Source organism: Lissotriton helveticus, chromosome 5_1 (genome assembly GCF_964261635.1).
Source record: "Lissotriton helveticus chromosome 5_1, aLisHel1.1, whole genome shotgun sequence".
Taxonomy (NCBI): domain Eukaryota; kingdom Metazoa; phylum Chordata; class Amphibia; order Caudata; family Salamandridae; genus Lissotriton; species Lissotriton helveticus.
In genome coordinates this window covers 730400470-730427051 of record NC_136065.1, presented here as the reverse complement: position 1 = coordinate 730427051, position 26582 = coordinate 730400470, and the positions used below count along the sequence as shown (strand labels likewise).

General features: G+C 50.8%; 1 protein-coding gene across 1 annotated transcript in view; it reads left to right on the top strand.

Annotated features, from left to right (window-relative positions):
• VPS26A (VPS26 retromer complex component A) overlaps window positions 1-26582 on the top strand; it is a 260399-nt gene that overhangs the window by 36404 nt on the left and 197413 nt on the right. Inside the window, exon 3 of the mRNA XM_078643202.1 lies at window positions 4068-4143. Coding sequence (XP_078499328.1) covers window positions 4068-4143 — 76 coding nt within the window. The remainder of the gene's footprint in view (window positions 1-4067; window positions 4144-26582) is intronic.

Genomic DNA, 26582 nt, shown 5'->3' with positions numbered 1-26582 from the left:
TCCAAGTGGTCACAAGGGGCGTACTGCGTCTCGTAATAGCGGGCAAAGCTAGCCGCCAGTAGGGCTGGGTCAGTCATAATTGAGCCGTCCTCCGCCGTAAGGCCCGGCAACACAAGAGGCTGGAAGGTCGCCTGACACAATCTATGTAGCACAGTGCAGGACTTGTCGCCCCACTGGTATACCCTGCTGCGCGTGGCGAGCCACGCCTGCCGGGCTTCATCACGTAGGACGGAGGCGTACGACTGCTGGGCCTGCAGGAGCCGCCGCACCATACCTTCGTCGCCCCCGAGACTACCACGCTGCTCCAGCTCCTCTACACGGGCGGCAGCGGTCACAATGGCCTCCCGATGCTTCCGCCGAGCAGCCACGCACCAAGCATTATCAATACCCCGCAACGTGGGTTTCAGCGCCTCCCACACCACCATTGCATCCACATCACCCACTAGATTCTCACGCCAATAATGATCAATCGCCTCGCGCAGGTGATGCACGTACTCGGGCCGTTGCAGCTGCCAGGACGACATCCGCCATCTAAACGGCTGTCGTGTGGAAGGGAGGGTCATGGTAGCTAGGACCGGGGAGTGATCAGATAGGCCCCTGGGGAGTATCACAGCATCTCTGACTCTACTCAGACAGGCACCCGGCACAAACAGATAGTCCAGCCTTGAAAAGGACCCATGCACCGCCGACACAAACGTGAATTCACGCGCAGCAGGGTGAAAATGTCGCCACACATCAACCCATCCCAGGCCACTCACAGTTGCACGCAATCTGGTTGGAGCAGCAGCGGGGGGGGGATCCAACACAACAGGCACCCGCCTCCGACGATCCAGGCCCACATCCATAACCTCATTCCAGTCACCTCCCACCATGGTCAGCACCTCCGGAATCTCGTCCCACAGCGCGAACAGCCGCTCAGACAGGGCCCATTGGAGAGGGGGGGGGGCGTACACGCTACCAAACACCACCTGTTCGGCACCCAGCAGGCCCTTGATGAAAACATATCGGCCCTGAGGGTCAATCCATTGCTTTTCATGCACGTAAGACACCGTGCGGTGCACCAAAATAGCCACCCCCCGCGAGCCCCTCGTGAAACCCGCATGGTACACTTGTTGAAAACCAAACCTCTGGAGGCTAAGGGCCTTGGAGCCCAACATGTGGGTCTCCTGAAGCAGCAGCACGTCCACCATCTCCCTCTTCCCCCATCGTAGCACAGCCCCTCGCTTGATTTTATCTAAAATTCCTCTCACATTCCATGTCACAACACGCAGGGCCTTTTGAGGAGACATAGTCGTATAATCAGCCATAATCAACACAGTGACCAGCACCCGGCCCTCCACACCACCCCGGCGCACCCCACAAAGCAACAAAATCAACAGTCATAGGCACGTGTGGTCCCACCCTTCCAACCCCAACACTCAGCAACCCCCCCCAGACCCAAACCCCCCCAACCATTAGCAACAAAAGAACATCCTCCCTCGCCCCGCTCCCCCCACCCCAATACCTCAGAGAACATTGAAGTATCTGTCGCGGCATGGAGAGACCCGGGTCCAGAACGGAGAACCCAGGGCCCGCCATACCAATGGATCCCAACACCCCAATCAACATACACACACCACCCCCCCCACAACACTCACAACCGTGAGGGTCAGAGGCCCACAAAAGGTGCCTCCCGAGCCCCACCGTGCTCCCGCTAAAAATGATAGGAGTCCGCAAACGGGAACAGACTGGTATAGGGAAGTCAAAATAGAACAGTCTCACCAGCCTATGAAGGGCAACTCAGCACTCAGCAACAAGGCCCAGTCCCATCAGAGTTCAACCGCCGGCATCAGAGTGTTCCGAGTCTCTCGCACCACCTGTCTGCGATGCACTGGCAGAGGCCGACCGCTTCCGAGACCGGGACCTCCGGTGTCGACCCTTCCGATTCTGGCGGTTCGTCCGCTCCGGCGATGACCTCTGGGACCCGCCCGGATTCAGACCCGGCTGGGCATGCGGCCGGAGCTGCACCGTCTCGTCGGTCCAACGGAAAACCTCCTCAGGCGAATCAAAGAAATGTGTCCTGGACTGGTGCACCACTCGTAGACGGGCTGGGTATAGGAGAGAGTATTGGAGCTTCAAGCCCCTCAACTTGGCTTTGGCGGCCACAAAGGACTGTCTCTGCTGCTGCACCATCCTCGTGTAGTCAGGAAAGATCATGATGGTACGATTTTCAAAGGTGAGCGAGCCTTTGGTCCTCGCCTCCCGAAGGATGACATCGCGGTCGTGATAGTTCAACAGCCGGGCTATGACTGGCCTGGGACGCTCACCCTCCGGCGGCCGCTGGGTTAGGGCCCTGTGCCCCCTCTCGATAACAAAGCACGTGGACAGCACCCCTTCGGGGAGCCAGCTCTCCAGCCACCGGGTCAAGAACCCCTCCATGTCGTCCTTCTCGCACCGTTCCGGAAAGCCAATAAAGCGGAGGTTGTTCCTCCGTGCGCGCCCCTCGGCATCCTCCACGCGGGCCGCCAACGTCTTCTGGGCTCCCTCCACCTCCGCCAACCGCTTCTTTAGGGCGCCAATGTCCGTTTCGGTCACCGTGATTCGGGACTCGGCCTCGGTGATCCGACCCACCGCATTCCGGAGGTCCTGGCGCAACAGTGCGACATCCGCTCCCACGCTCCGATTTTAGCATCAAGCGTGTCCCGGGATTGGGTGATGGCCGCCAGGATCGCCGCATTGTCCGGCCCAGGGCCACCGCTGCCACCAGCCGCTCCGGAGCCACCACTAGGCCCCGTGAATTTATCAATAGGGCCATGCTTAGGCGGGCCGCCACCTCCGGTTCTGGTCATGGCCCAACGCGGGCTCGCCGGGACCGGGCAGGGCCGGCACTCCTCCCAACAAGGCTCAGGACCCCCTAGGTACTGCCACTAGTGCTGGAGGCCCCAGGCCCCTGGATAGAGCGTCAATGCAGGAGTCCCAGGAGGCCGGCTCAGGCCCGAGGCCGCGAAACTCGAGGTCCCGGCTTCACCCAGGCGGGACAGGCCGTCCCCGCGTTTATCGCCACAAGTGTCCGCCCAAGGCGCAGGAAAGGGTGGCGCCGCCGTGATCTGTGGGCAATCGTAGCAGTAGGAGAGCTGAGCCAGGAGCGGCGCAGCGGACGCCACCGCCACCCGCAGGCCCACAGCCGCCGCCGGGCGTCACGAAACTCGGGGGCCCCGGTCTCCAGCCGGTCACCAGGCCGCTCTCCGCCGTCGCCTCCCCCCGACTGCAGGAGAGAGAGGGGTCCACCCAAGGCGCAGGGACGAGAGGCGCCGCCGCAGTCCACGGGCAGCCGCAGCAGTAGAGTGGAGCCAGGAGCGGCGCAGCGGAAGCCGCCACCACCCGCGAGCCCGCGACCGCCGCCGGGCGTCTCGAAACTCGAGGACCCCGGTCTCCAGCCGGTCACCAGGCCGCAGGGCGCCGTCGCCTCCCCTCGGGCACAGGAAAGAGAAGAGCGCAGGATCGGTGCACCGGAGCAGGCAGGGGACTCCACCGACTCAGTGCCAGTCACCGGGTAGCAGTATCGGGCTCGGGGACCAGGATAAGTGAACAAATGAAGTCCGGGCCGGCGGGAGCTCTACAAAGCTGCGACCGCCATCTTCGCCCGTCAAGCCACGCCCCACATTTTAAGATTTTTGTGTTTATTTGTAGGCTAAAAGTCTGTCTGCCTAATAAAAAAAATCGCTATAGTACTTGACTCCTAGACCAGACCAGATTATAAATTGATAGGAGCACTTCTGCGTTTGTGTGAGTTTTGCATGGTATGTAGCATAAATTATTCTGAGGTGAGTGTGTAATTAAATATTTTGTACAAACAATGGCATGTACGGGTGATGGGGAGTATTTGCGATTGTGCTGGATTGATTTATTTTAATTAAAGAAAGCTATTGCCTCATATGGAACAACTTTAATTACTCAATCTACTTACTATCATTGGCAAACCATATGTTTTTATATGCAATAATGGTTAAAGATTGGATGTGCTGGTGGCACAGAAACATTTAATTACCATGCTGATGGTCATCCATTGTAAATTTGTATTTTTACAGGTGAATCTTGTCTTTAAACAACAAGGAAAGAGACTTGAACACCAAGGAATTAGAATTGAGTTTGTTGGGCAGATTGGTAAGCAAAATACAAATCTAATGTTACTTGAGTAGGTAACAGGTAAAACCTATGTCCTAGCGAGCAGGGTAATTATCACATTTGTTGTCCTTTCTGACTGGGGAAAAGTCCTGGCTTTGATGAGGGATGTTAGAGTCCAGTCTGCTCTGGGTGGCTGTATGACAGCATGACGCATGCCATTACAACGTGGTTGTAACAACACAAGTGCTTTTACAACAAGTTACCATTACAATGCAAAAGTACCACTCATGCCTTTACAACACATTTCGTTGTAATAGCATGATTGGTAAAAGCATGTGTGTGATTAAAGTTAAGTTTAAAAATATAAGTATTTTACAGGGAAGTATAAACAATATATATAATTATGTATATATGTTTGTGTGTGTATGTATGTATGTATGTATGTATGTATATATATATATATATATATATATATATATATATAGCTATATAGCTATATATTGATAGAAATGTATTTATATATATATGTGGATATATTTTATATGTGTATATATTTATTTTTTATGAATACAATACATCATGTTAACTATAGCTTCTTATGCACGTCACCTTTTGTTTTGTGAGCGATATATTAATCACGTATGCAGCAACTCGAACCAAAGCGATAATGTTGATGCCGGATGCTTAAAGGTGCGTGGAAAGTAAACGGTTTAAGTTAATCTGACGTCCATGGCAGTTGTCATTTTTGTTTTCATCTGAGGCGCGTACATCCACACTTGTGTGTTTTAAGCACACCTACCTGCCCAACCACATTTTCTCCTCTTCTCGATTTTTATTTTGTCTATCCCTTTAAACTTCAGCATATTTCTAATACAGACAATTAAAAGTTATTTCTTCCATACTATTTTAAACAACCCAAGTAAAATATTCTCAAACAAATCCACTGTGGATCTTTCTAAAGGTTGAGTATCGAGCAAAGAAAGGCCAGGTGTTCGTATAATTTCTAAGCACTTATGGTGTGGTGCAGCGGACACCCGCACAGACAGATGGCGCCATTTCCCCAGGATCGCACCATTTTGATCAGAACTCCTCTCCCACACCTACAGTCGCTAATGCTTTCAAGGTGCTCCTGAGCTCTAATGAAAGAAAGGGGAATGTGCCCCCCATGGGCGTCCCCAGAAATTTTTCCAGAGAGGTGGCAAAATGTTAACATCATCACCATCCTTCGACATGATGTGAGCCAGGTGGGGCACAAGAAACACTGGTGCACAGGAGGAGCCATGGGGGGGAAAGAAGCAGGCCGCATATGATCTCATACACCATAGGGTTGGTGTGCCACCGCCATCTTTCTTTTTTGGCACCCCAAAATCCATACCTGCCCTGGTCTCTAAAATTACCCCCTAGCACCCCAAAACCCATACCCACCCTGAACCCTAAAATTACGCCCTTGGCACTCCAAAACCCATACCCACCCTGAACCTTAAAATAACCCGTGCCCCCCCAAAACTCATACCCACCCTCAACCCTAAAATTACCCCCCTGGCACCCAAAACCCATACCCACCCTGAACCCTAAAGTTATCCCCCTGGCATCTCAATCCCTAACCCACCCTGAACCTTAAAATTACTCCCTGGTACCCTAAAACCCACACCCACCCTGAACCCTAAAGTTACCTCCTGGCACCCCAAAAGCTGAACACTACATTCTGATTGTGTATTGCGCCGTCTCCCTGCTCAGGAGGATCTGCTGGCCGGATCTGCTGACCCTAGTCCGGTTCTGCTCGCATGCCCTGTCCATCTTCCGGACCCACCGAGCCTTCCGCTGTGTCAATATTGTGAGGCACCCGGCCGCAGTTCCTGTGACGAAGATGTGGCAATCAAGCTGTATTCTTCTTCCCTAGCCCACAGGTGAGCAGCTAGCTCCCCGCAGTGCAAGGTCCGCTTCAGTCAGGTCGGCTCGCTCCACCTCGTGTACGGTCTCTGCCGATCAATCGTCAGGGGCCTAGTAGGTAGCAAGAGTTGTTAGTTTGCTTAGGGCTGCAGGTCTTCCGCGCGTGTGGGGTGGGTGGGGGGCACCTGTAAACATGCCAAACAGGGTGACTTGTAGGAAAGTCTGAGAGATCCCAAGCGAGGGCAAGGGAGCACAGCTGGATTGTTGGTGCCCAGGCTGAGCAGGCTCGGTGCTGAGCAAGTAGGTCAGCTGGGCTCTGTGTGCAAAGGCGCTCCTTGCGGTCAGGGCCACACCTGGCATGGGCAAATTCAGGACTGCTGGACCACTCACAAAGTGGGTCTGAGGGTTTCTGATGCCCCTCGGTGGCTGCTGGTCTCTGGTTCAATTGGATTCCCAACTGGACTCTTCTCTGTCAGTTCTTGATGCAGGGCGTCCAGTACCCGGGGGACTGATGCAGCATCACTCACGTTTGTCCTCATGTCTCCACACACTGTGGGGAGACAGAACTTACCTCCAGAGCATGAAGACCTTTTCTTGGTCGTTTGCCACGTCAGTCAGGCCGGGTAGCTGCAAGACGATGGACCGGACTTTGCTTGTCGATGCCTGTGGGCTGCAGGGGAGTAGCTCCTCTATTCCAGTGGAGTTCTTAAGCGATTTGCAAAGGGCTGGTGGTTCTCTGGGGTTCTTAGAGGCCGTACAGCAGCAGTACGAGGCCGTTCACCACAATGGTCGACACTTTGTGCAAACAAGCAGGGTTTTGTGCCAAAACTCCACAGTAGGTCGTCAGTTTACGGGTCAGTGGTGCTTCTTCAGCTTTGAGTTCATTTAATCTGAAGTTCGGGGTCGAGGGGTGCCACCCAAATTCTCAATATAGACGCATTAAAGGGAGAGACCGGTAGTAGCCAATGGGCTACCTACCCTTAGAGTGTCAACACCCTCTGGGTGACCACTTCTTGTGGGAAATTGACACATCCCTAACCCTGATTGGATAATTTTCTGCAGCCCAAGATGGAGGAATCTGAAACGTGGGGTTCACATCACTTGCCCCACCTGTGGGGTGGTGCTGGCTGAATGTGGGCACACTTCCTAATCTTACACATTTTCCCACCTGTCCTCTCGCCAAACGTGGGATCAGTAGAGAGGGTTGGCATCTTTCACTAACTGGAGTGGCCTGGGTCGCATTTCGAAGGTGGCACGACCTTTGAAGCTTCTTGCCCTGGAATGTAATTCCGGCTTAGAGGAGGTGTGAACACCTCCCACCAGAGCAAGCATTGTTCCCGGCCTCTGTGAGTGAAGGCTTTCACCCCAGGAGGCCAGAAACTTGTCTAGTGGTGGCAGGCTGTTGAGCCCAGTCAGTAACTACACTTAGTCAGCACGGTTTCAGGGGCACCTCTACTAAGGTACCCTCTGTGTACATTTATTAATAAACCTGACACAGGCATCAGTTCTGGTTTATTAGGATGAGATGTCTGGTACTAGACCTCTGTGGGTACAGTGATGCCATCATTGAGCTGGTCAACTTTCAATGACGAGTGTCCAGCCCATGCTCTCTCTGTGGCTTCCCTGCGCACTTACAATTCCCAAGAATGGACTCTGAGATTCTAGGGACATATTTACTCTGTGGGATATAGTGAACCCTGCCTTTTGGCTGGAAGGCTTGCTATAGGGGTGGCTTATCTATATCGCGTACAATGTCTGTGGGCATGGCACACATGGATGTGTGCCTTGTCAACTCTTCGTTTTTGTCTGCACCAAGACACTAGCCTGCAATGTCAGTTCGCATGATCTTGGTGAAGAGTTTCTGGGGTTGCACAATTTGTGCTGCTACCCTAGTAGACCCTCTTCCGTACTAATGCCCTAGGTGCCTGGGTTACTGTAGAAGGCTGGCTTAGTATATGGTGCACACTTATTTAAATGAAGCACCTTGCACTAATCCAGACAACCCTTATGGTGATTTTAGCGGTATTAGACAACCATAGAAAGCTCTCTATGTGGTAGCTGTGGAGAGCAACCTTCAGGTTTAGTCCATAAGGAGTGTAAAACAGCTAGTTTCACCAGTACTAATCACATACTGTAGGTTACGTGGAGAAGAACCACACAGTGTAGTTATAAAAATATGTATTTATTATAAACACTCACTAAAACATTGTAGTATCTCCACCCCAGAGATATAATCCCAATACACACAATACTTCAGTAATAGAATACATAAGTAGCACAAATACACAGTTGTTTCCAGGGGGAGACCAAACCATATACTAATAAGGTGGAATGCAACCCACGACCCAAGTTGAGACTGGACCCAGAAGACTTAGAAGAAGTGAGGAGCCAAGGAACCACCCAGTGTAAGTACCCAGGACCCTACACAGGCCATGTGCCGAGTGGGAACACAACCATGTTCTCAATTCAAGTCAATGGGTAAGTCACAGTTGCAGTTTTTCAGAAGAAGGACCCTGAAGAAACCCATTGGAAGATGGAAGGTTGGAGAGTCACCCCACCTGTGGATACCCTGGGAACCATGATACCTACACCAGGGAAGCCGGGTGCATAGGTGCAAAGTGACATCGGAAACCGCATAGACCACAATGAAGGACTTCAGTAAGGATTCTGCTGGCGAAGAAGGTGAAAGAGTCCGTTGGAACCCAAAGGTGTAGAGTCAGGAAGCGAGGTACCTGCAAGCAGAGGGGACAGAGTCTATGCTAACATAACAGAGTCTATGCCACTCAGAAGTGAACAGGATGCCCGGAAGACTAATGCCCACTGATGCCGGAAGATGCAGGAGAGTTGACTGTGACCTTGGCGCTGCAGCTGTGCAGACCAGGCAGTGCTGTGGAAGACCAGGAGCAGTTTACGAGCTGTCCCATGTCGTTTGTCAAGAGCCAGGTGGACGGTGTCTGGCAGGAGCACCAACAAGCCTTGGCATCGGCAACAAATGTGGCAGACAAAAAAGGTGAAGTGTCGGGACTTGCAAGGTCCAAGAGACTCCCCAAGCGCAGGTACATTAGAGTAGGCCCGAGCAAACAGGGCAGCCCACTGGAGCCAAAGAAGTCCCTCAAGTGGATGCACATGCCGAAGGCACAGGAGTCTCAAGAGGACCTCAAACAGGCCACCAATGATGCAGGCCCACGGTGCAGAAGATGCAGTGAGGATGAAGGTCTTCGTAGCAAGAGAAGCAGGGGCTGGAGCTTTTTGGAGCCCCAAGATCTTTGGTGAAGAGAGTCAACAAGCCATGGCAACGCCAAGTCAGCAGGTGCACAGGGGTACACCTCCAGCGGTTCCGACAAGGGATTCTGGCTTCAAACCTGCTGTGAAGACTGAGCAGGCCTCGAGGGAGTTACAGAACTACCACCTGTGCTGCTGAACCTTTCCAAAGTCCGTATGAGCTCAGGGACAGCAGACTGGTTAGCTTTGTTGCAGTGCCTGCAGATGTAGGGGAGTGACTCCTTCACTCCAAGGGAGATTTCTTTGCATGTCTTGGATGTCCACAGGCCTGGTGATGAACATGTATGGAGCACTGGCACAGACGACGCAGAAGACTGGCAGGACGACGAGATCAGGAGCAGCAGGAGTCTTCCAGATGTAGTCTAGGGTCTCAGAGCGAAGTCCAAAGTGCCCAGACGGTTGAAGATGAAGTGGTTTCGGATCTGAATCTTGTCCAACCACAAATCTGAAGAGCCACCCACAGTTAAGCCCGTAAGAACCCTAAGAAATGGGTTGTGACTATTCGGGAATCCGGTCACCTCTCCCCAAGAGGAGGGGCTGGACAGTGGGGAGGATACTCCCATGTAGTAGGAAACTGGCTCTATATATATATATACTACACCAAAATGAGGTATAGTATGTATAGAGTCCAGGTGACCCCAGAGGTAGGCAGAGGTTAAAGTTAGATAGAACCTTACTCTCCATTTGTGGTAGAGTAGTCGAGCAGTAAGCCATTATCAGAGGTCAGTGTTAAGTTTTTGATGTACACACTCAGTCAGCAAAAAAAATATACTGTTTATTTTTAGAACCAAGCAAGCCTGGCACAGGTAAGCATAAAATATTTTTCAGTAGTAAGTTGCTGAATATAGAACAGTTTGAAAATGCAATAGAACTTGTACTTTGTTTGATTTACAGGGGATACAGCAGGTTGAAACACTTAGCAAATACAGTATATTGGAATGAATAGGCTTTTTCAGTAAATTACAGGTAAGTTACTTTTTACGTTACTTTTCTAAGTCCGTGCTGGATACCTAGATTCAGCACTGGGACATTTCCTGTAAACAAGTAAGTAATTACGTTTTGGTTATTCGCATAATTCTTAAAGAATATCTTTAGATTTCAAAACTCCACACTTATAATCTTTTTGGAAGAAAATTGTAAATGTTATCCTATGGAGGAAAAACAGGTTATCGGTTCACAGGTAAGTAATCAACTGTAGGAGTTCAAGTTCTACGGCTAGACTCGGGGGTCCCCCAGGGTCGGTGATTCACTTTTGTTGCACCCTCAGCGGCTCTATGGTGGCCGGGTGCAGAGTGTTGAGGCCCAATGTTATCTAATGGGGGATAGGGGGCCTCCGGTTTGTGACTGCTGGCAAGCAGGCCACTGGGTTGTGGGAGCAAAGCTCCTAGGGTTAAGGTCCGGGCAAATGGGGAAACAAAGTAACCCAAAGGGTGCACCCTCAGCGGCACTGGGGCGGGCGGGTGCCGAGTGCTGTTTCGACATCGGGTGCCCTGTTGTTTTCTATGGAGAACCTCCGGTTTGCAAAAGCACAGCAGGCCGGGAGACGAAGGTCTTCTGGGTGCGACTACCACTTGGAGAGGTAAGTTGGGAAGTTAAGGGTTGTTAGGCACTGTCGGTTTGGGTATACAAGGCCATTGGGCGTCTGGTGCAGGGGTGCCTTTTGGGGTTGGGTCTTCTTACCAGCTCCTGGTCGCGGTTAGGGGGCCTTCTGGATTTAGGCTGCAGGCGTCGACTGGAGGTTTGAGGCAGGTCAGGGGTCGCCGGATCTCTGGCCAGGATCACCGGGGTGACCTCCTTGTGGTGTTTTTCCACTCGAGCTCGAGCCGGGTTAGGTGGGGGCAGAGTGGGCTGGATTTGCGGTCTCTGGCTCCTGCCAGAGGTTGCAGTTAAACAAATCCGATGTTCACGAGAGAAACAGTCTTGAAAGTTAAGGCAGGCAGGTCCTCCGGGGTTTTTGAGGTTGCTGGCTGCAGGACACACCAGGATTTCGCAGGAGCAGGTTCGAGGGGAGACAGGCCGGTAGGGCTGGGGCCAAGTCAGTGGGTGTCTTCCTCTTGTTAGCTGGCTGCACAGCTGTTCGGTCCTTCTTCTTCTTTTCTTCTTGTTGTTTCTGGATCTGAGGAAGCAAGGTTCAGGGTGCCCCTAATTACTAGACTTAGGGGCGTTACAGGTAGGTAAGGGCAGAAACCAATGGGTCCCTTCCCTAGGGTCGGTACACCCCCTATCGTGCCACCCTCCAGTGGGAGGGGAGCAGGAACTTGTCCCTAGTTGGCTAGTCCCCCCCCCATCCTCAAGATGACGGGGACTCAGAGTTGTGCTTCACCTAGCCTCCCCCACCTGAGGGGTGGAGTTGGCAGAGGTGGGCACACCTCTTTCCCTCACTTGTTTTTCCCGCTGGCTCTCCTGCCCAAAGTGGGGGGTAGAACCAGTGGGGACCAGTTGCTGTAAGCAGCAAATGGTCTGGGAAGGCTCACAAAGGCGGCATGTCTTTGAACCTTCCCCTCGTGAACCCTGCCCATCCTGGGGGAGGAGGCTTGGCACCTCGTCCCATGATGTGCATTGTTTCAGGCCCTCGAGAGCAGCAGGCTCTCGACCCAGGGTTCCAGAATCATGTCTGTTGGTGGCAGCCTGTTTCCTGACCGACGCGCATACCGGATCCTGACACTGAGTAATGTCTTCCCTTACCAGTTTTCCGATCGGCTACTCGGCGGAACTCTGAGACTCAGTGGATGCTGTCACCACTTCAGATTCCCGATTTGTCGGCGGGATCTACGTTTTCCCTACAAGACGCCCAATTCACGTATTGAACTCTATTGACCAGGAGACGTCCAATCCTCCCCCCTTTATCTTGAACTCTCCTGATCCACAGGCACCATCTATTGGATGTGTTTCGCCTATATGAGACTGCAATACCATGTACTGACTACTTCAAACCACATGGTAAAAAGCCCCTACCCGTCCTGATGAAGACCCTATAGCAAGGCGTCAGCATCTGCCTGCACTCAGCACTGGGTCGAAACGTCGACAGCTTTCTCCCTGTCATCTTCCTCCCGCATATATCATTAAGAAGTTGGCCTGGTATATGATGTCCACTATTCTAGTGGGCACATTGCACCAGTCCAAACGACCCTTATTGTTGGTAGGTTGGTAGGTTGTAAAGTCAACCTTATAGAAAGCTTTCCTAGTGGTAGCTGTGGAGAGCAGCCTTCAGGCTAAGACTTAGAGGCGAGTTAAGCTAGTTGTTTAACCAATTATAATCTCTTGAATGATCAAATGAAAGCACACCACACAAGGTATATATCAAATATATATGTATTTATTCTAAACACAACCCATCTGGACTCTTTAAAAGTACAATACAAGGAACTTAATTAGCATACGATAAGTTGCACAGTATACGTTATGCCCTAGGGGCCTCACAAACCATATACTAAAATAGTGGTATAAGAACCACGTGAGAGTTAGAAAGCAGGCCTAGGGCCTGTAGAACTGCTGGGGCGACCTATAACCACCTAAGGTTAGAATGCAGGAGGCCCACGGGTGACGCGTGCAGTGTCTAAACACAGCCGCGGATCACCATTGACTTTCTATGGAGAGCAAACAAGTTACAATTTTAAAGATTAAGGGCACTTCTAGGTGAACTACGATGGAACCCTTTTAGACTAGGACACTTCGAGAGTCAAGACCCACGGGAGCACCGGAGTACTTGTGTTACCTCACCCAGGGAAGCCGGGTGCATAGGTGTCTTTTGGTGTCGGGTTTCATCGTTGATTCCAATGGAGAGGTGCGAAGAAATGCTGCAGGCGACCAGAGGAAAAGTGTCCGGGTGGATCCAAGGGTGGATCGAAGATGTGAAGGACCAGAAAGCAGCGGAGACAGAGTCTGAGTCACTAACCAGTGACCCGGATGGCGAGGAAAACAAGCCAGCCGATGTCTGCTGATTTCAGGTGAAAGAGGTGAAGCTTGACTCTTCAGCCACGAGGACCAGGAGGGGTCGATGACGACTAGGAGCAGGATTCGAGCTGTCCCATGAAGGATCTAGTTGACTGCGTTGTCGGTATCCGGATTGGACCCAACAAGCCTTGGCAACAGCAATCCACGCAAGATGACAAGATTGGCTTCGGTGCAGACCAGCAAGGTCTGAGGGACTCCTCCTTTGTAGAGGAGTGGGGGCATGTCTGGAGCAACCAGGAAAGCTCACTAAATCATAGATGGCCCTTCGTGGAGGCTAGCCAACTGACTAGGAACCGCGAAGGGTCCTCGAGCGGAAATGCGCAAAGCGGGCCCACGGGACACTCGTGGAGTGTAGGCCTCTGAGCTTCAGTGCAAAAGGTGCTCGGGCGGGGGCTTCAAATACCCCAATGCACAACTTCAGGATACCTCTGGAAGTAGGTGCAGTTACAAAGATGCAGGATGTCCAGGAGTTCTGGTCCCACGTCTCTCGTGTCCGCAACAGGTCTCCGCTTTGCTGGGAGCGCAGGTCAGCGTCGGAGATGTCTGGAAGTCCGTGTCCTGTGTCGCAGGTTCTTCGGATTCCGGCGGGAACCTGGCAAATGCAGACCGGCAAAGATGCAGTTGGTGCCTGTTTGAACAGTGTGGTCACTCGTTGACCACAAGGGAGATTTCTTCCATCTTCCAGTTGAAATGGAATGTCGCAGAGTTTCGTCCATGGTAATCTAAAGTCCTAGGGACTGGGGTTCTATACTTATAGTAAGTTTAAGGGTTGGTCTAAGGTCCCTCTTATGGGTGGACCTGGGGAGGGGGGGTGGTTGCACCCCTTCCCCTTTTTCCAGTTTCGCGCCAGAGCTGGGGCTGAGCGCCCCAGCAACCGGTTTGAACTGGGAAATGCATGGAGCACCTTGTGTGCCCCAGGCAGTGCCTGAAAAGCATTTACTGAATGCAACCCAGCCTGCCCCAATACACTAAAGCCTGTCTGGGGAGGTGCCAGCACCTCCCTGGACAGGAAACGTATTGTCCAGACCTCCCCTGCCGGAGTTTCGTCCAGCAGCAGGAGGGCAGACTCATGTCTGTGGCAGCAGCATCCATTTTGTGATGCTGGGGCTCTGTTTAACTTTAACCGGGTTTACCAGTAACTGCATGTCTTCTCCCTCTAGAAGGGTGGAATGCGACACCCGCCGCCAGAACTGGCGGTGGCGGGGGGTAGTATTCCAAAGTGTTTGACACCTTACACGACATGTTTTGATAAAGCCAAACCAAAGTTAGCATTAACCACGAGTATTAAAATGCACTTGAGTATATGGTATGGCCTTATCATAGAACAGCTATAAGGAGATTGTTCCGAAAGCTGCCGAGGGGCTCAGCTCATGCTAGGGCACCCTCTCACACAAACCAAGCACTCTGCCTCCAGGATTGTCAAGGCCTGCCATAGGAGTGACTTATAGGATATTATATATATATATATATATATATATCCATATATATATATCCATATATATATATCCATATCCATATCCTACTGGCAGTCGCCAGTAGGTATATATAGTTAGGATTTTTTTTAATAGGGATTTCTGAAAATTCTATGTTGAATAACTTTGGCGTTGATGGACGGAATTGGCTGAAATTTTCAGGAAAATGGCACATTTTGTTTCTGAGCGTCCCCTGAAAGTTTGGGGGGGTTTCGTCAAGCGGGGGCCGAGAAAAAAGGGGGGGTCCCAAAACGTGTTTTTAACATAGAGTTTTCCATAGGGCGGTTGGACTCACTTTTAGCTCGAACGGCTGAATGGATTTCTATGAAACTTGGCAAAATTGTAGAGACTGTTTGCCCGATGTGCCTTTGCTAGGTCTCAAGATATGTGCTCCAGTGGATTTTGAGAAATTAACGTAAAAAAAATATATATATCTGTGACAGCGTCCCGGTTAGCGCCCCGGTTCGCGTACCAGACGCGTAACGGAACTTCGCGAGGAGAAGCGGATTGGCTCTCCGGTGACTGTCAACATTCTAAACAGTCCGGAGCGGCCGCCATCTTGTCTCTCGGTAGGATCGAGAGACAAGAGGTGGAAATAAACGAAGGGGGAAATGAATGAAAGAGGGCAAGGTAGACCCCTCCTGACCCCCTAGGATTGATGTGGGGGCTATTAAAGGGCCCCGCGGGGCAAAAAAATAAAATACATTTTTTTTTCGATTTTTCGCGGTGGAAGCGCTACCCGGTACGCGAACCGGGTAGCTCACCGGTAGCGTAACGGGAGTCCGCCATCTTGTGTTTCGGACGAATTTAGTCACAAGATGGAGGATAAACAATGTTGGGAATGGGTATAAGGGGGCACGGGAGACATATCCTGACCCCCTAGGTTTTCTGAGGGTGGCTGAGGAGGCCCATATATGTAAAAAAAAAAAAAGAAAGTGTAACAAGGGGAAAACCAAGGGAAATATTAAAATAATATTTTAGAGTGCTTTGAGGTAGGGTAGCTCTGAATAGAGCTGTTGTGTTGTGTGGGTGATGTAAGTACCAACATGTAGGTACCAATGAAGAGTCTAAAATTCAATGTACACCGTCTCCTCTGTAGATATTTTGTATGTTCTAATATGGGTTATTTAAATGTAAATGTGTGGAAAAGCACTTCATGCTTTAAAGCAATTGTATTTTTGAACTGATTGTTCTTTCCTCTTAGTCCTCCTCTTTGGTTTTTTTCCCCACACTCTTCTTCAGCATGATAGTTGATAAATTCGTTCCCTCAAAAAATTTATATACATAAAAAAATTATATTAAATACATATAAAATATATTTTTCCTTTAAAAGAAGAATACATTTTACAGCTTTTGATATTTGCTATTAAAAAACCATTGAAATTCACTGAAAAACCCATAGGTTATAGACCATATATAGTTAGGAATTAGCATTTACAAAACCTTGAAAATTCACTGAAAAAACCATAGGTTATATATAGACCATATATAGTTAGGAATTAGCATTTACAAAACCTTATTTTACTCACACAAAACCATTGAAATTCGCATATATAGTTAGTTGCACTAACTATATATCGCGCACCCGCAATCCACTGCTGATCATGTCACATATTACATCATTCATGACATGGTCAGTGACATCACTGATGACATCACTGATGACATCTCAAATGACATCACTGATGACAACATCCAGTGACTGTATGTTTCTGTAAAGTTAAAATATGTCTTACATATTGAAGAATGAGTGGATGTATAAGTGTCTGGATGAAGGATTTAGTAGGTGCATGACTGACTGTATGAGTGAGTGATTAAATGTGTCTCACTGAGTGCATGGGTTAGTGACTAAACTGTCTTAATTTGTGCATCATTATGTCTGTTGTTCTGTAAACTGCTGCATGTGTTGATCAGTAGCTATATGAGTAACTATATGGGTTATTGATTGGTTGCCCAAGTATTTGTATGGGAGACTGAGTGTGTGTGTGGGTGGCTGGGAGGTGTATGACTCTGTGCATAGATGTGTGAGCAGTTGATTCACTAGATGTATGGGTTCAAAAGTGCATGTGGAAACAGCTGTATGGGCGGTTGACTGTGTGCATGAGTGTATTGGTGAGTGAATGGATATCTCAGTGCTACATGTCAAAGTAAGTACATATGTAAAACACAGTACATGTGAGAGTTGACATATATAAATAGCTGTGCATAAGAGCCAGTGAATGTGTGAGTGGCTGTATGGATCATTGTGAACTTGTATCAGGGATTGTATAAGAGAGTAAATATGTGTTAGTATATGTTTGAATAAGTAAGGTGTGTATAACTGTATAGTTGAGGAAATGGAGGTGTGATTGATTCTTTGCATGACTGACTAGGTGTGTGAGTAACTCCATGGATGAGTGACAGTCTGTGAGTGTCTGTTTACACTGAGTGTATCTAAGGTTATATTAGAGTCTGAAGAGGTTCATCGTATTATCACATGAATGATGTCATCAGTGATGTGATCAGTAATGTCAAATTAGATGTCATCAGTGATGTCATCAGTGATGTCATTTGAGATGTCATCAGTGATGTCATTTGAGATGTCATCAGTGATGTCATCAGTGATGTCATTTGAGATGTCACCAGTGATGTCACTGACCATGTCATGAATGATGTAATATGTGACATGATCAGCAGTGGATTGCGGGTGCGCGATATATAGTTAGTGCAACTAACTATATATGCTAATTTCAATGGTTTTGTGTGAGTAAAATAAGGTTTTGTAAATGCTAATTCCTAACTATATATGGTCTATAACCTATGGTTTTTTCAGTGAATATATATATATATATATATATATATATATATATATATATATATATATATCCGCTTTGAAATAAACATCACTGCAAATGCATTTGGAGTCTGTGGTGGTTGTTTTCCAAGAAGTGTTTGGAAAAGATATATATATATATATATATATATATATATATATATATATATATATATATATATATATATATATATATATATATATATATATATATATATATATATTCTGTTTTTAATTGGTTATAAGATAAAACTCAATTCATATGCACTGTTCACTTTAAATGAAGCCTCATATGCCGCGCCCCTACTTGAATTATTTAAACCCTTGTCTGTTTCACTGCACGTCATGTGATCAAGCCTCGTTTGGGAGGCGAAACGCGTAATGGCTGGCAACAATTGCACAATAAATCACCGGAGAATTAGCACGAATTCTGGGCTTACTTGCGTTCTTCTTTACAGGAGAAGGAATGGTTGTGAATAACGGTATATATATATATATATATATATATATATATATAATATAGCTAAGTAGGGGGTGATTACACCATCTTACCCAGGCTGCAAGTACAGACCTGTGGTGTCAGTTTGGAAGGCTAACCAGGGGGGTGGCACAATACATGCTGCAGCCCCTGGTAGGCCTCTGGGGTCCCTACGCCCTGGGTACCTAAGGTACCATAGACGGGGGCTCACAAGGGTGCCTCAGAAACCAATCTGGTATGTACCTAAAGTACATGGTATCAATTTAGAGAGAGAGCAGCTAGGTTGTGGCTGATTAGCAGGGCCACAGCCATACTAAAGTTGAAAAACCAGTGAAGCACAGCAAAAAGAGGGGGTAACCATAGGAAGCAGACCCTACTCTCCTACACAACCCCCTCCCAAACGCAGGGACATTAAACTAACCTTGACCAGTTGAGTCTTCATGTTCTAAGTGGAAATATCTGGAGAGTCCATCTGCATTGGCATTGGTACTCCAAGGTCTATGTTCCACTGTATAGTCCATCCCCTGTAGGGAAATGGACCACCTGAGTATTTTGGGATTCACCCTTCATCTGTTTTACCCATAAGAGGGGCTTATGGTCTGTCTGAACTGTGAAGTGAGTACCAAACAAGTATGGCCTCAGCTTCTTCAGAGCCCAAACCACAGCAAAGGCCTCCCTCTCAATAGCTGACCAACGTTTCTCTCTAGGGGGTCAGCCTTCTGCTAATAAAAGCTACTGGCCGGTCCTGACCTTCTTCATTCAATTGTGATAGCAAATCCCCTACCCCAACTCAGAAGCATCTGTTCGAGCAATGATTTCTTTGGAGTAGTTAGGACTTTGCAGAATTGGTGCAGTGCACATGGCCTGCTTCAGGTCATCAAATGCCTTTTGACAGCTGACTGTCCACTGAACTTTCTTAGACATTCTTTTAGAAGTTAAGTCATTCAGGGGTGTCACAATGGAACCATACCCCTTGACAAATCTCCTATAGTACCCAGTCAGGCCAAAGAAAGCTCTGACCTGAGTCTGGGTGGTTGGAGGAGCCCAGTCCATTATGGTCTGGATTTTGCTCTGCAATGGTTGAACCTGGCCTCCACCTACAAGGTGGCCCAGGTACACAACCTGACTCTGCCCTATCTGGCACTTAGTAGCCTTGATACTTAGGCCTGCCTTCTACAGGTCCTCCAAAACATTTTTCAGGTGGATCAGGTGATCTTCCCAGGTGGGGCTAAAGACAGCAATATCATCACGATAAGCTGCACAGTAGTCATCCAGTTCTGTGAGGACTTTATTCATCAACCTTTGAAATGTGGCAGGTGCATTTTACAGACCAAAGGGCATCACCATAAACTGATAATGCCCACTAGGGGTTGAAAATGCTGTTTTTGGCTTTGCATCATCAGCTAGTCTGATCTGCCAATAGCCAGCTGTTAGATCAAATGTGCTTAGAAATTTGGCAGATGCCAACTTAACTATGAGCTCATCTGCTCTGGGTATTGGATGGGCATCTGTCTTAGTGACAGCACTGAGACCTCTGTAGTCTACACAAAACCTCATCTCTCTCTTACCTATCTGGGTGTGCGGTTTTGGCACTAGGACTACTGGACTAGCCCAAGGGCTATCTGAAGGTTCATTTACTCTCAATTCCAACCTTTTCTGGACTTCAGTCCTGATACAGTCCCTGACATGATCAGGTTGCCTGTAAATCTTATTTGTAACAGGCAGACTGTCCACAGTGTCCATTTCATGAGTGAACCAGGTAGTCTGACTTGGAGTCAGTGAAAACATATGTCTGTATTGTTGCAGAACTTTTCTGCAGTCCGTTTGCTGCTGGTCAGTGAGGCTGCCTGCCAAGGCTACACCATCAACTGACCCATCATCAGGGTTCTGAGAGAGCAGGTGTGGGAGAGTGACACTCTCTTCCTCCTCCTTCATCAGTAGCCATGAGCAAGCCCATGTCTGCCCTGTCAACATATGGTTTCAGTCTGTTGACATGAAGCACCCTATGGGGGATCCTGGGAGTTCCAAGATCTACCAAATAGGTTACCTCTCCCTTCTGTTCAACAATAGTGTGGGGTCCACTCCACTTGTCTTGGAGAGCTGCTTGGGCCACAGGCTCCAACACCCACACTTTCTGTCCTGGCTGGTAAACAGTCAGCACAGCCTTTTGGTCATGCCAGACCTTTTGTAATTCCTGGCTAGCCTCAAGGTTTTTGGATGCCTTTTTCATGTACTCAGTCATCCTGGAGCGGAGACCAAGTACATAGTCCACAATGTAATGTTTAGGGGGTTTGAGAGGTAACTCCCATCCCTCCTTCACTAGACAAAGTGGGCCTCTGACAGGGTGCCCAAAGACAAGTTCAAATGGGCTGTCGCCAACCCCCTTCTGAGGAGCCTCCCTTTATGCAAACGAAAGGCAGGGTAGCAGGATATCCCATCTCCGCCTGAGCTTTTCTGGGAGACCCTTAATCATACCCTTTAAGGTCTTGTTAAATCTTTCAAACAAACCATTGCACTGTGGCTGATAGGGTGTGGTGAACTTGTAGATCTGAAAGAAACAGTTTGTGTTAGATTCCTCACCTTAGAATATCCCCAGGCGTCAGACTGGATCCGGAAAGTTTTGCGTAGCAGTAGCCCTGCGCGTCGGTAGGCGTCATCTGCGGCTCCACGTCTGTCGTTGGCGCCGGGATGACGTCGCCGGAGTACTTATTTTTTGTTTTATTTTATTTATAAAGTTTTATATAGCGCGAACAAGATCCCGAAGGATATCAGAGCGCTTTACAAGAACGATGGATGGAAGGACATAAGAGCAATGGTGACATCGAGTAAGAATAAAAAAATAAAAAAAAAACAAGTAATAATCACATAATTACAAGGTTACAAGGCAGATAAGACAGGATGAGTAATACAATAAACAGGTATATAGCAGGCTATGCAGGAAAGCTCGCATGATGCGGCTGGGGGTGCGGGCGACACCGCCCACGTGGCTCCGCCGGAGCCGCAGGCGCTGCTGCCAGCTCCATACCCACCAGTCCCTGGGCTGAACGCGACGCCGGAGGAGATCGATGCCTTCCTCATGGCCATGAGGCCGCTCTCTCCTCCGTCGGGTCCCGCTGTGGCGCCTTCGGGCCCCGCAGCCCCGACTGGGTGCCCGAGCAGGCCGGGTGCTTCGGCCCCAGCGCCGTCGGGTGCTTCGGCCCCGGCGCCGTTGACGTCTTCGGTCTCGATACCGCAGGGCCCCACCAGATCCGGGTTCAGATCCGAGTCGCTGCTGGTCGACCTTACGACCCCTCCGCTGGCGCCAACCCTCAGGGTGTCGCCCCCTGACGCCGTCCCCGATCCTGCCTTCGGTCCGGATCCGGCGTTGGACCGGCATCGCTCGACGCCGAGAGAAGAGCAATTATTCTATGATCCGGCCCCATCCTTTGCACCTGACTATCAGGAGAGGGGAGACGAGGAGGATTGGGAGGGGTCTGAGGACCCTCTGCCATGAGTGCCAGTAGTATCAGGACTGGGCAGTGGATCTAGGGGAGGCCATTGGTTTGGACACTTCGCCCGACACTGGCTCCTACGTGGCTATGGAAGAGGGGGCTGCTTACAGCATGGTGCTGACGAGGGTGGCCAAGGCCTTGGCTCTTGATCTCCCCGTCGCGGCCGTGAGGACTAACCTCCTCACCCAGGTCCTTAAACCGCAGGCAAGCTCTTCGGAGCCTCTACTGCCGTTTAATGAGGCCCTTACTGACGTTCTGTTGGGCACTTGGTCCAGGCCCGCTACAGGTCCCCCTGTGTATCGGAACGTGGTCAGGCGCCGGGCGACCCTAGCTTCCTGTCCACCCACCCCACCCCCGAGAGCCTTGTTATCCAGGCCTCTAACTCCCAGACCGCATTCCCGACTGCTCCACCTGATCGGGAATCCAAAAGGTATGAGCATTTCGGTAAGAAGCTGTTCTCCTCGCTTAGTTTGGGGTTGCGGTCGGTCAACACCGTTTGCGCTTTGGGCCATTATACCCACTCTCTGTGGGAGGAGACGGTCGGGGACGTGCTGCCAGGTTGCCCAGATGAGGCCCTGGTCAAACTCGCTCAAGCCCTTGCAGAAGGGCGGGATGCAGCACGGTACTCTAGCCGATGTGGGCTGGATACCACAAAGTCGCTGGGCAGGGCGATTTCCACGACGGTGGCGGTTTGCCGCCACGCCTGGCTGAGGTCCGCCAACTTTTCGGCTGATGTCCAGAATTCCCTCATGGACATGCCGTTTGATGGCCGTCGCCTCTTTGGCGACAATGCAGACAGTGCGCTTGAGCGTTTCAAGGACTCCAGGGCTACAGTCAAGTCCTTGGGCCGGTCGGGCCAGCACCAGCAAACTTCTGCCTTTCGTGGCCAAGGAAGGGGCGCCCCCTCACGTCCCGCCAGCCACGGGCCGCAGACTCCCATCCAGCATGGCGGCAGACGTGGTAACCGCCGTGGCGGTGCCAGGGGACAGCGGCGAGGCCAGTCCACATCCACCCCCGCAGCATCCGCCTCAAAGCCTTCCTAGTCCGAGCTTTCAGGCCCATTTGACGCCAGTGGGGGGCAGGGTTCGCCATCACATCCTCCACTGGCGCACCATCACATCGGACATGTGGATGCTGCAAATCGTCCGAAGGGGCTACTCCCTCCCCTTCGAGGTGACCCCTCCAGCCATTCCACCGCAGTACCACCACATGTCAGGGATCACTTGCAACTTCTGCAAGAGGAAGTTACGGCCCTCTTGGCCAAGGGGGCCATCGAGCACGTTCCTGGGCCAGAAGTAGGGTGTGGTTGTTACTCCCACTACGTTCTGGTTCCCAAGAAGGGCAAAGGGGGTCTACGCCCTATCTTGGACCTGCGGAACGTCAATGGCTTCCTCCGGAAGGAGAAGTTCATGCTGACTTTGGCTCAGGTCTTAGCTGCCCTAGACCCAGAAGACTGGATGGTAGCGTTGGACTTGCAGGACGCATATTTTCACATCCCTGTCCTGCCAGCCCACCGGCGTTACCTGCGATTCAGGGTAGGCCGCAAGCACTTTCAGTTTACCGTGCTCCCCTTCGGCCTTACCAGCGCCCCTCGGGTGTTCATGAAAGTGATGGCGGTGGTCGTTGCTCATCTGCGCAGATTAGGGGTGTAAGTCTTCCCCTATCTCGACGACTGGTTGTTGAAGGCGGGCTCGCCCCAGACAGTCGTCAGCCACCTCCAGACTACGGTCGACCTCCTGCACCTGCTGGGGTTCTCCATCAATGTGCCGAAGTCACACCTGTGTTACTCTCAGAAGCTCCTCTTCATCGGAGCGGTTCTGGATTCGGCGCAGTTTCGGGTCTATCCTCCCGAAAAGCTGGTTCGGGATGTTCAGACTCTGATTCCGATCTTTCAGCCTTTATCCAGAGTCTCTGTCAGGTTGACGCTGCTGCTTCTGGGGCTGATGGCCTCCTGCATCCTTCTGTTGCATCACGCCAGATGGCGGATGCGGGCTCTGCAGTGGGACCTGAAGTTTCAGTGGGCAACCTGTCCGACCACGTCCTGATATCGGAGGGCACTGCGAGACAGTTGCAGTGGTGGCTCCGGACCGCGATTGGGTCAGCGGCAGATCCCTCTCTCTACCCCAACCGGAGCACGTAGTTGTGAGGGACGTGTCCCTCCTGGGTTGGGGGGGCCACATGGGAGAGGCGGCGATCAGAGGCCTCTGGTCTCCGGTGGAGTCCCGGCTCCATATCAACCTTCTGGAGCTGCGGGCGATCCGACTTGCACTGAAGGCATTCCTTCCCTCTGTCCGGGGAAGTGTAGTGCAGGTGTTCACGGACAACACCACCGCCATGTGGTATTGCAACAAACAGGGCGGGGTGGGGTCGTGGACCCTTTGCCAGGAGGCTCTGTGCCTCTGGCAGTGGCTGGATCACCAGGGCGTCACTCTGGTGGTTCAACACCTGGCAGGTTCCCTGTACGCCAGGGCAGACGAACTCAGCCGCTGGTGCATGATGGATCACAAATGGCGTCTGAACTCGGACGTGGCACAAGGTCTCTTTCAGCAGTGGGGAGAGTCTTGGTTAGATCTATTCACCACCGAAGAGAATGTCATCAGTTCTGCGTGTTGGAATTTCCAAGGCGGCACTCCCTCGGAGACGCTTTTCGTCGTGAGTGGAGCTGCGGTCTGTTGTACGCCTTTCCGCCTACACCACTTCTGCCCAGAGTGCTGAAGAAGATCCGGCGCGACCGGGCCCAAGTCATCATTGTGGCTCGGGACTGGGCACGGAGATACTGGTATCCCGAGCTACTCAGCATGTCAGTCAATCCCGCGATTCGTCTGCCTCTTCAGGAGGACCTTAGACGGTCCTCCACCCGAACATGTCAAGTCTCCACCTACATGCGTGGAGATCGAGCAGCGACAGTTGAGGCCATTTGGCTTGCCTCCTGAAGTCTGTGATGTGATTCTGGCAGCCAGGCGTCCCTCCACAAAATCGGTGTACGCCTGCAAGTGGAACAAATTTGTGGCATGAAGCACAGTCAAGGCTGTGGATCCACTTTCTGCCCCCCTTTCAGAGGTTCTCCTCTTTCTTCTTTCTCTTGCCCAGCAGGGCTCTGCTCTGGGCACGCTCAAAGGCTACCTCTCTGCCATCTCAGCATTCTTAAGGCTTCCTGATCAGCCTTCTCTTTTCAAGTCCCCTATTGTAAATAGATTCTTAAAGGGAATCAATCACATGCTTCCTCCTGTTCCTTTCGTGATGCCTCTGTGGGACTTGAACCTTGTTCTGACTTATTTGATGTGCGCTCCTTTTGAGTCACTTCATAATTGCCCTCTTAGTCTTCTAACTCTTAAGACTGCATTCCAGGTTGCCATCACCTCTGCCAGGAGAGTGAGTGAGCTCCAGGCTCTATCTTCTCAACCTCCTTTCCTCTCTGTCCATCCGGACAAAGTTGTCTTGAGAACGCGTCCCTCTTTCCTGCCCAAAGTAGTCCGAGCCTTCCACATCGGGCAGTCCATCACCTTGCCCATCTTCTTTCCGCCTCCGCATCCCTCGAAAGAGGAAGAGAGGCTCCACCGTCTGGACCCAAAACGTGCGCTCTCATTCTATCTGGACCGCACCTGCCAGTCCCAGGTGGACGACCAGCTCTTTGTTGGTTATGTGGGCGCTAAGAAGGGACGGGCGGTGCACAAACGGACCATTTCTCGATGGGTCGTTTCGTGTATCAAGGCTTGTTATTCACTGCCTAAAAAGGAGCCTCCTGTGGGACTGCGTGCCCATTCCACTCGAGCCACGGCGGCTACTACTGCCCTGGGTTGGGGAGTCCCCTTGCAGGACATCTGTCAGGCAGCCACGTGGGCCTCGCAGCACACGTTTGCTCTACTGCCTGGACAGCCAAGTCCGGAGAGATGGCTTTTTAGGCTGTTCTGTCCTCCAGGACTTTCTGGTGTGATCATTGGTTCGCAGACCACCACCGGGGTTGGTATTGCTGGGGTGTCTATTCTAAGGTGAGGAATCTAACACTAACCAATTTCTTTCAGATGCACAAGTTACTTACCTTCGTTACCGATATATCTGTAAGAAACAGTAGTTAGTGTTAGATTCCTTACTGCCCCACCCATCCTCCCCGTTCTGCGAACCGATATCTAGCGTTAAGGTTCTTCCCTTTGAGGGCCCTAGTTTCATGGCACCAGTGTCAGTTTTTATCATGGCTCTGCGTTTCCTGGGCCGAAAAGCTGTGTATAAGAACTGACGTCAGCGCGTGAGGGCGGCGTCTAAGTACTCCGGCGACGTCATCCCGACGCCGACGCCAGACGCGGAGTCGCAGACGACACCTACCGACACGCAGGTGTACTGCTACGCAAAACTTTACGGATCCAGTCTGACGCCTGGGGATATTCTAAGGTGAGGAATCGAACTACTGTTTCTTACAGATATATCGTTACCGAAGGTAAGTAACTTGTGCTTCACTTCACACTCCTTCCACATTGCAGGTAAGTAACTAGATATAAAGTTTGCTCCTCTGTCTGATACAACCTCCTTAGGGAAACCCACCCTTGAGAAAACTCCCAAGAGGGCTATTGCCACAACAGGCGCTGTAGTGGTCGTAAGGGGTATAGCTTCTGGGTACCTGGTGGCATGATCCACTACCACCAGGATAAACCTGTGCCCAGAGGCTGTCTGAGGATCCATTGGCCCAACAATATCAATCCCCGCTCTTTCAAAGGGAACCCCCACCACAGGTAGTGGTATAAGGGGGGGGCTTTGTAGTGCCACCTGCTTTGCCACTGGCTTGGCAGCTTATATAGGAGCGACGGAACTCCTTTGTGTCTTCTGACATGTGGGGCCAGTGAAAGTGAAGAACAAGCCTGTCCCAAGTCTTGTTCTGGCCAAGATGTCCTCCAAGAGGAATACCATGGGCCAGTGTCAAAAGGATGCCCCTGAATGCCAAAGGGATGACCAACCTCCTGGAAGCACCAGGCTTGGGGTCTCTACTCTCTGAATACAGGAGCCTCACATCCCAATAAACTTTATGGGTGCCACTAGCATTCCCTTTAGCCTCAGCAGCAGCTTGCTGTCTGAGGGTTCAAGAGAAGGGCAGTCCAACTGCACTTGCC